The sequence below is a fragment of the Pan paniscus genome, chromosome 11, assembly GCF_029289425.2.
Source record: "Pan paniscus chromosome 11, NHGRI_mPanPan1-v2.0_pri, whole genome shotgun sequence".
Lineage (NCBI taxonomy): Eukaryota > Metazoa > Chordata > Mammalia > Primates > Hominidae > Pan > Pan paniscus.
Genome location: NC_073260.2, coordinates 6319500 through 6329072, shown reverse-complemented (window position 1 = coordinate 6329072; position 9573 = coordinate 6319500). Strand labels below are relative to the sequence as shown.

Here is a 9573-nt window from a genome sequence, read left to right as displayed (position 1 = left end):
CACCAAACTAGTGTTTTGGGGTCAGGGAGGATTTACCAGGCAAAGTGAAGTCTAAAGCAACAACCTAAAGGAGAGGAGTAGTTAGCCAGGTGGTGGGCCAGGGATGCTGGGGAGTCACTGGAGGCGGGGACAGACTGCGATCTCATTCTGGAAAGATCACTCTTGCTTCAGTAAGGAGGAAAAATACAGCAGACAAACTAGAGGGTCACTGGATTGCAGGGTGGGCTCACTAAGGTTCCAGGTGGTTTGGAATCAGCTTTCCAAATTCAGAAACTCAATCTCTTCAATACCCAGGGTGGGAGTGGCATATTTAGCAAATTAAAAAATCACCTAGCTAAATATGAATCTCAGATAACACATATTTAGTATAAATATGCCCCAAATATTGCATGAATTCAAATTTAACTGTGTTCAATATTTTATTGGCCAACTCTACCAACAGTGACCAAGTCTTCATGACTGTCTTATGTGCACCAAACTCACAGGGATCTGATGTAAATACACCAATTTATTGATTTACAATTGCAGGCAAGGTTAAAATATACATGTTATTCAGTTTCTCCTTTCTGGAAAATGAAACAATCAGAAGATTGGTGAACATGGAATGAGGACAAAAGGACACAAGGAAGTTTGAAAGGAAATTTCATCTCAAGGCATGGTAAATTCTGGAGAATCATCCTGGCCTCCCTACAGAGAATCCTCTTTGGTGGCAGAAAGTGCAGGTCCCCCCTGGAGAGGGCAGGTCAGGGACCACCGGGTCCTCGCGTGCAGCTCCCTGGGGAAACACATGGTTCTTCTAGCTCAACCATCATCTGCTGGTGGTTGATTTCCCACTGTACTCTCAGGAGGCGTTCTTTCAAAGCTTTGGGGCTCCTGACCCAGCCTTCCAATTACAATACAATATATTTCACATTGAGTTTACACTTTAGAATGTATTCAGTGGGCTGAATTCATGCAGCTATTTATTCTGCCTTCTTAAACCCAACGAGAGCAATCAGGTACTCTTCTGATTAAGAAATCACAGGCTGGACACGGTGGCTCACGCCTCTAATCTCAGCATTTTGGGAGGCCGAGGTGGGCAGATCATGATGTCAGGAGATCGAGACCATCCTGGCCAACATGGTGAAACCCCATCTCTACTAAAAATACAAAAATTAGCTGGGCATGGTGGCGCATGCCTGTAATCCCAGCTACTCGGGAGTTTGAGACAGGAGAATCGCTTGTACCAGGGAGTCGGAGGTTGCAGTGAGCCGAGATTGTGCTACTGCATTCCAGCCTGGTGACAGAGTGAGGCTCCGTCTCAAAACAACAAAAAGAAATGACTTTAGGCAACACATACACAAATACAAAATTAGTCAGGTATGGTGGTGCACGCCTGTAGTCCCAACTACTCAGGAGGCTGAGGCAGAAGGATCACTTGAGCCCAGGAGTTCGGGGCTGCAGTGAGCCATGATCACACCACTACACTCCAGCCTGGGTGACAGAGGGAGATCGTGTCTTTCAAAAAAAAAAATCACTTCAGAAACTTGGGGTACCCATACCCAAGGGGTCACTTGCTCTTACTAATTTCTAGCTGCAATGCAAGTGGCATGATCATAGCTCACTGCAGCCTCCAACTCCAGGGCTCAAAGGATCCTCCTGCCTCAGCCTTTTGAGTAGTTGGAACTACTGGCATGCGCCACCATGGCCGGCTAATTTTGTATTTTTTGGTAGAAATGGGGTCTTCCCCTGTTGCCCAGGCTGGCCTCCAACTCCTGGGCTCAAGTGATCCTCCCGCCTCAGCCTCCCAAAGTGCTGGGATTACAGGCATGAGCCACTGTGCTGGGCCATGATTCTCATCTCCCAATATTCTCAACTCCCAATATTCTCAAATCCAGTCCCTTCATCTCTTGACTGGATTATGCAGTCTCGGAGCTGGTTTATCTGAACTCTTTCACCCCCTTTGATCTGTTCTCCACACAACAGCCAGAGAGGTCTTTTAAATGCATGAATGGGATCACCGCTCCGCATAAAACCCTTCAAGAGGCCAGGCGCGGTGGCTCACGCCTGTAATCCCAGGACTTGGGGAGGCCGAGGCAGGCGGATCATTTGAGGTCAGGAGTTCAAGACCAGCCTGGCCAACATGGTGAAACCTTGTCTCTACTAAAAACACAAAAATTAACCAGGCATGGTGGCAGGCGCCTGTAATCCCAGCTACTCGAGAGGCTGAGGAACGAGAATAGCTTGAACCCGAGGCGGAGGTTGCAGTGAGCCGAGAAAGCGCCACTGCACTCTAGCCTGGGCGACACAGCGAGATTCCTTCTCAGAAAAAGAAACCTTCAGGGGCTCTCCACGGCACTGGGAAGCAGCCAGCCCGACGGGTGGACCCTTTTCGTGGGTGCGGGTCTCTGACCTCGGTCGGCCTCGGACCTCATCTCCTCTCTGTTTGAGGGGCTACACTCCTCGCTCAGGGGCTTTGCAGCAGCCCTGGGCGCCTACCAGACAGACGCTGTTCTCGCCGCCTGGGTCTTGAGTAGGGCCCAGCACACAGTAGGCGCTTAATGTCTGCCTGCCTAACAGACGAACGCCGGATGCCCGCGTTCGGCCCCGAGCCGGCGCTTCGGGGCTTTCTGTGGAGGCGGGGCGATGGTTACAGCACAGTTCCCCCGCGCTCGCCTCTTCCACATCCACCTCCGCGAGGCCCCCCGCAAGCGCCGTTAGAAACCTAGTCCCGAGGGGGCTGCAAGAGCTTGGGAGAAGAAGCGCCAACACCGACAGAAGACCAGGCCGACCCGATGCGGAAATCAATACTCAGCCGGGACCTTTTCCCACCCAAGCAGGCGGGCCGGAAGTCTGCCTCTGGCCCGCCCCCGAGGTGTCATTGGGTGGAATACCCAGAAGAGGGCTGGGACGTGGTCAACTCTAGTTCTTTATTGGTTAAAACGTACGAAGCAGGAGGAGAAGGTGGGACCTAGCTTCCTCCGGACTTCTCATTGGCTCAAAAAAAACTCGCTCGGCCCTCGGATTCTCATTGGCTGAAGTCGAGGGAGGTTGGTGTCTTATTATCCTCCGGGTCCCTCGCTGGCTAGTAGGAGAGACTGGTGCTTGCCCCGCCAGGTGGGCTAACCCGCTTAATTTTAAATAAAAAGTCGAGGACACGGCGGTCGTTTTCCCGAAGACATGGGCCCTCCCATGGGCCATTTGCTCCCTGGAGGCCCTCGCGTCTTGCTGAGCCCGGGGAGTTAGGATGACGCGAGCGGTGAGGGAGCCCGGAACGATTCCTTCGCGGAACAATTGAGGCGAGGCCTTTGGGAGTACTTTGTGGGACGGACCCTGGCGGGCCCTTCCAGACGCACAGGGATGGCGGCGGAGGCGGCCGATTTGGGGCTGGGGGCCGCCGTCCCCGTGGAGCTGAGGCGGGAGCGACGCATGGTGTGCGTGGAGTACCCGGGCGTGGTGCGTGATGTGGCTAAGATGCTGCCGACTCTGGGCGGCGAGGAAGGCGTCTCCCGGGTAAGGGGCTGGGAATCTCGGTGTTGGAATAAGAGCTCGGAGTCGCAAAGAAAACGAGCACCCAAAGGATTTCTCAGCAAGGGAAATTTAGCAAATTTACTTATGCAGAAGGGTGCTGCTCGCTCTTCTGGCCGCTGCAAGAGAGCCAACAGAACAAAGAAGGGAAGGATTTTTGTTTTTGTTTTTTTGTTGTTTTTTCAGGCGGAGTTTCGCTCTTGTTTCCCAGGCTGGAGTGCGGTGGTGCGATTTTGGCTCCCTGCAACCTCCGCCTCCCGGGTTCAAGCGATTCTCCTGCCTCAGCCTCCAGAGTAGCTGGGATTACAGGCGCATGCCACCACGCCCGGCTAATTTTGTATTTTTAGTAGAGAGGGGGTTTCACCATGGTGGTCAGGCTTGTTGGAAATAAATTTTGGGTGCCGCAAAGAAGAATCAGCACTCTGGCAAACAGTTTTCTCAGCAAGGCAAATTTACTTCTATAGAAGGGTGCATCTTGCGGATGGAGCAATGGCGAGAGCACACCGACAAGGGAGGGGAAGGGGTTCTTATCTCTTACACAGCTAGTCTTTACTGCTGTGTCTTTCCCATATTGGCTAGGGTTGGACCGCACAGTCTAAGCTAATTCCGATTGGTTATTTCAAAGAGGGCAGGGGCACAGGCCTGAGTGGCGGGGTGAGTAGTTTTGGTGGGAAGGATGGTTACAGAGCAGGTGACTCAGGATGACTAAGGACAGAGCAGGTGATAGAAGCTAGGAAGGGTTGTTTACTGAAACTAGGGGCAAGGAGGCGTAAAGAACGAGGGGTTAAACTTTAAAATGGAGAACAAAGAACAGGGAACCTGAACATACCTATTGGTTCTTTGAAATGGAACTCATAACTCATTGTATTTATTAATTTTCCCCCTCTTGAATTTAAAGGAAGGTAACAGGCTAAAATCTTTGAAGTGGAATTTACTGTGTCCTACAGGCTGGTCTTGAACTCCTGAGCTCAGGTGATCCACCCGTCTTGGCCTCCCAAAGTGCTGGGATTATAGGCGTGAGCCACCGCGCCCAGCCTGGAATGGGTTTTTATCCCTAACGCAGTCAGTCCCTGTTTTTGTGTCCTGTCTCTGCTGGTTGGAGTTGGACCACACAACCTAAGCTAATCTCAATTGGCTATTTTAAATAGAACAGGGGTGTGGGTTACAGTGACGGGACGAGCGATTTCGGTGGGAAGAATAGTTTCGGCGGGAAGGGCAGTTAAACAGAGCGGGTAACTAAGGGCAAGGAGGCACAAAGAACAAGGAAGTTAGACTTTGAAGATGGAGAACAAAGAACAAGGGAGTTGAACAAGCTGAACCTTTGAAGAAGAATTCACTGTATCGAACAGTTTCCCCCTCTTGATTTTCATACTTCTTTCTCTTCAAACCTTTTTAGCATGTCTCGACTTTGCTGTTCTTGGTTTTCTAAAAGTAGAAATTTGTCTGAATAAGGCGGGGGGAAATTGGAGGTTGTAGTGAGAGCTGTCTCCGTAAGTCTTTGTATTAACCCTCAGGCACAGGGTATGATACAACATCCTACGAGACTAAACACGTTTATTACAATGACAAGGGACATAAGGATCGAGGACATAAGTCCTTTCCACCTGCCGAACAATCTTCCCATTACATCAGTGAAGAGATCGTTTATCCCAGAATTTTAAGCTAGCTCATTGGATAAAGCAGTAAGACCTTGCAGTGCCTTTGTTATGGTTCCGTCAGGAACAGTATTATTTGGAATAAAAGTACAACATTGGGTTCCAAGCATGACACAAACGCCACCCCTCTCTGCTAGTATCATTTCTAATGCTATTCTATTTTCCCAAGCCATTTGACTGGTGGGTCCTAGTTGTTCAGCTGTTCCTTTGATAGCATTCCTAGTATAATTAACAAATTGTTGCTGGTTGTAATAGATGTAATTTATCCAATCTACATTTTTATTTGTAGTTAACCACCAGAAAAACATAGACTCAAATCCCGCAGCTATTTGATTACGAGCCTTAAATTCATCAGGTACCCCTCGGGGAACTCCAGTGGCATCTGTATAAACATGAGGGTCAAAGGAACCACGGGGGTCATCTCTTACTCTACGGTGCCTTGTTTTTACTTCTTCTGGTTGATGAAATGCCAGAGTGAAAGGGATGGCCAATTGGATCAGAGCACAGGTACCGCTCCAGTTACTTGGCAGAGTATCCAGTTACGGTCCACCACAATGCCACCATACATCTGCTCAGGATGAATGACTAGGGGCAGATTCATGGGTAAGCTCTTGGAAGGGCTTAAGCTCACTGCATCCTGTTAGGTCCCCAAGGAATGCCAAATTTTCCCTGTCACAAGAGACACAAAGTAAAATTGGCATTGGGAGACGGAAGCTGGATAGCCCTCAGGGGCTGACCTGCAGGGTGTTGAACCTCAGAGAACAGCAGAGAGAGCGCTCGGCACGATTTATCACCCCAGGCTGTGGGGTCCTGGAAAAGAGCTACCATACAGCCCATGCCCACTCGGCTGGAGGACCATCCAAGTGGAAAGGGGACAGTCTGGGCCTCTGGTCTACCGTGTGCACAAGTGTAACAATCACTTTTGTTTAAAGTGCGGACAGAATATTTAATCCATTCCATCCAGGCGTTTGCATCTCAGTACCCTGTTTCAATTGCTAGAGTTTGCTTTAGGTCTCTTACTTCTACAGCTGCTACTTTGTCTGGGTCTTTGTGGAGACGGGAGGGGAACACTGGGCCTGATATGTTTGGGGAGAGCGTTGGGTCCCATACGTTCCCTGGACTCTGGGTCTGGGTTTCTTCATTGTTTTTAACCGCCGATGGTCCAGTCAACCTTAGAGAGGGTTCCTATGGGATCCCGTCCTGTAACATCTGCTCCTAACCCATACCGTCCGAATACAGAGGGTTCTTGGGCCATTGTTTGGGGATTATCTATAATTAGCAATAAGGGGTTACACTGCAGTGGCTTACAATTTGGTGGAGTGGAGCCATGGATAAATTAGAGTTTTTGTTTGAGTTTCCGCAACTTATTTAAAGGAGGGGGGTTGGCTGTCCGCCTCCCATATTGATTGGTCCACCAAACATTTGCCCAGTCACCACAGGGGCCCTTTAAGGCTCCATACTTATACTTGTTTGACTGTCTGCGATATGGACATAGATACTTAACTACATCGGATAGCTGCCTTTGAGCTTGTTCGTATCTGCACGGGGTAAGAACAAGAGTCGAACTGAAGGGTCAAGGGATGGTTAGCCTGAGTCACATTGATGACAAGATGACCTTCTGTTGGAAAGAAAAGGAAAAATAGACAAGTGATTATTAAGCCCTTTTTAGGGTTAGTTTGGTAGGGGTGGGTCCCGGGGTGACAGCCCATTTTTCCCTGTCTGTGGACATTACTCCTTTCACCCGGCATGTAGTGTGCCCATCCCTTTTCAGCCGTTCGGATCGCTGTTTGAGTAGTTAAGAGTACCAGATAAGGCCCTTCCCAAGCTGGTTCAAGTTTTCCCTCCTTCCAGCTTTTGATGAGAACGTGATCCCCAGGCTGATGCTGGTGTGCTGGAAACTCTAGAGCTGGCGTCTGTGCTAAGAGGCCTTCAGTCCTGAGGGAAGAAAAAGTGGAGGAGAGACCAAGTTTATAGTTTTTAAGAAACTGATCTTTGTTTCAAACGTAGTAATGTCAGCAGTGGAGTGTAGATAAGGCAACCCATATAGCATTTCATAAGGGGATAAGCCAACATCTTTCCAAGGGGCAGTTCGGATTCTTCACAAGGCAATGGGAAGGCATTTAGTCCATGGCAACCGAGTCTCTAAGACTAATTTGGTTAAGTGACTCTTCAGAGTTTGGTTCATTCTCTCCACTCTTCCTGATGAAGGTGGGTGCCAGGGAGTGTGGTATTCCCCTGCTATGTCTAGTACTTGGGCTAGGTTCTTGATGGCATGTGCAGTGAAATTAGTCCCATTATCTGAATCAATATTTTGTATTAATCTATTAAACCTGGGTATAATATTCTCAATCAGTGCTTTAATTACATTATTAGCAGTTGCACTTGAAAAGGGAATAGGTTCCCTCCAGTGCGTAAGGTGATCTACTATCACTAATAAGTACTTGAGGCAACCGACTGGGGGCATTTCGGTGTAATCAATTTGGACACTTTGGGACGGTCTTAACCCTGGACTCCTTTCCCCAAGGAGTGGTTTTCTTAGGGTCTGCTTATTAGTCTTTTTGCATATTAGACAACTGTCTGTAACTTGTCTTTCCAGAGTATAAATTCCTATACATCCCTAAACCCTGAGAACTGCATCACACATGGCTTGGGGTCCCCAGTGAATTCCTTGATGCAGCTGAGATAAGACTTCTCTCTTGAGGGGTTTGGATAACATTTCTCTTTGGTCTGGTAACACCCATTTCCCTTCAGAATTCTCTTTGGCCCCTATTTTTATTAATTTCCCTTTTTCAGTGGAAGAGAAGATGGGAACTGCGGTCGGGGGAGGAAGACAAGGGGTTAGGTGAAAAGTGAGCGTTTTGAGGAAATGGTAGCTTGTTTGGCTATTTGATCTGCAAGGTTATTCCCTCGACTTTCACAAGAAAGACCTTTCTGGTGTCCTGGGACATGGACAGTAGCTATTTCTTCTGGCAGCTGGAGGTTACCTAATACTTGGGTGATTAATTCCTTGTGGGCAAGGTCTTGGCCTTTGCTATTAATGAGACCTCGTTCAGTCCAAATTTTTCCAAAGGTATGAGCTAGCCCAAAGGCGTACTTGGAATCAGAATAAATAGTTCCGTCTTGGTTTTGCAAGTGCTTTAAGGCTTGATTCATTGCAAACAATTCACATGTTTGGGCAGAACAATGATTGGGCAGCCTTCCTGACCCTCCTTCTGCAAGGGCTTCCCCATAGACTACTGAATATCCATTATGTCTTTTTCCTTCAGTTACCTGGGAAGAGCCATCTATAAATAAGTGCTGCCCTATTTGAAAGGGGTCTCCCTTACATCGGGCCTGAATCTAAACACTCATGCTCAGGTCCTTTTAGATTTGGATTCCCTGTTAGGAAATCTGCTGGGTTAAGTGAATTATCAGTGGTTAGTGTTAAATCATCTCTCTAATAGGATAGCTTCATACTTTAAAATTTTTGAGTCAGTGAGCCATCTCCCTGCTTTCTGGTTTAAGATAGTTCTAACTTGATGAGGCGTGCTCACAACTAAATCTCCCCCAAAGGTCAGCTTTCTGCTTTCTTCAGTTAACAAAGCCATAGCTGCAATGGATTGAATACATTCAAGCCATCCACAGGTTACTGGATCTAAAACTTTCGACAGGAATGCCACAGGTTGCCGGTGACCCCCATGTTCTTGAGTAAGTAACCCTAAAGCTACCTCCTTCTTTACATTAATGAAAAGGTGAGTTGGCTTTTCTAGGGAAGGCAGGGCTAGGACGGGGCAGTTATGAGCATATGTTTTAGTTCTTCAACCTGGTGGATTTCTTCAGAGGTCCACAGAAGAGGGTCAGGCTTTTCTTGGGCCAGCTTTAGGTATAAAGGTTTTGTTTTTAGGGCATATGAGTGAATCCGTAAGCGGCAATATCCAACCAATCCTAGGAATGTTACGAGTTCCTGCTTAGTTTTAGGCAAAGGTAAGAAGGACACGATCCCTTCAACGTGTTCAGTCCCTATCCTTCGTTTGCCCTTACTTATCAAGTGTCCTAGGTATTTAACTTCTGGCTCTACAAATTGAAGCTTTCCCTTTGAAACCCCGTAACCCTTTTCCTTGCAAATGGTTAAGGAGGTGGACGGAGAGGGCAGCTATCAGTTCTGTAGCTTCACCAGATACCAGCGGGTCATCCACGTATTGGAGCCGGCATGTGTTTTGGGGTAGAAATTTGTTCTAGAACTTGTTCTAGAATCTGACCGAAGAGGTTAGAGGAGTCTGTGAAGTCTTGGGGGAGAACTGTCCGTCGATACTGTTGCTTCCGTCCAGAACGGGGATCTTTCCATTCGAAAGCAAAAATGTCTCGGCTGTCCTCAGGCAAGGGGCATGCCCAAGAAGCATCTTAAATATATTACTGTAAACCACTGATGGTC

General features: G+C 48.2%; 1 protein-coding gene across 8 annotated transcripts in view; it reads left to right on the top strand.

Moving 5' to 3' along the window:
- The first annotated feature begins 494 nt into the window (after positions 1–494).
- The window catches only part of GTF3C5 (general transcription factor IIIC subunit 5), a 30374-nt gene continuing 21295 nt past the window's right edge, over positions 495–9573 (top strand). For 2 of the 8 annotated variants that reach the window (XM_055117531.2, XM_008975998.5), the window contains exon 1: positions 3016–3238. In XM_055117531.2, the coding sequence (XP_054973506.1) occupies positions 3227–3238 (12 nt within the window). In that variant the 5' untranslated portion in view covers positions 3016–3226. Of the gene's footprint in view, positions 3493–9573 lie in introns of all 8 variants that reach the window. The other 6 variants (XM_055117532.2, XM_063593915.1, XM_003822415.5 and 3 more) reach the window with 5 other exon arrangements.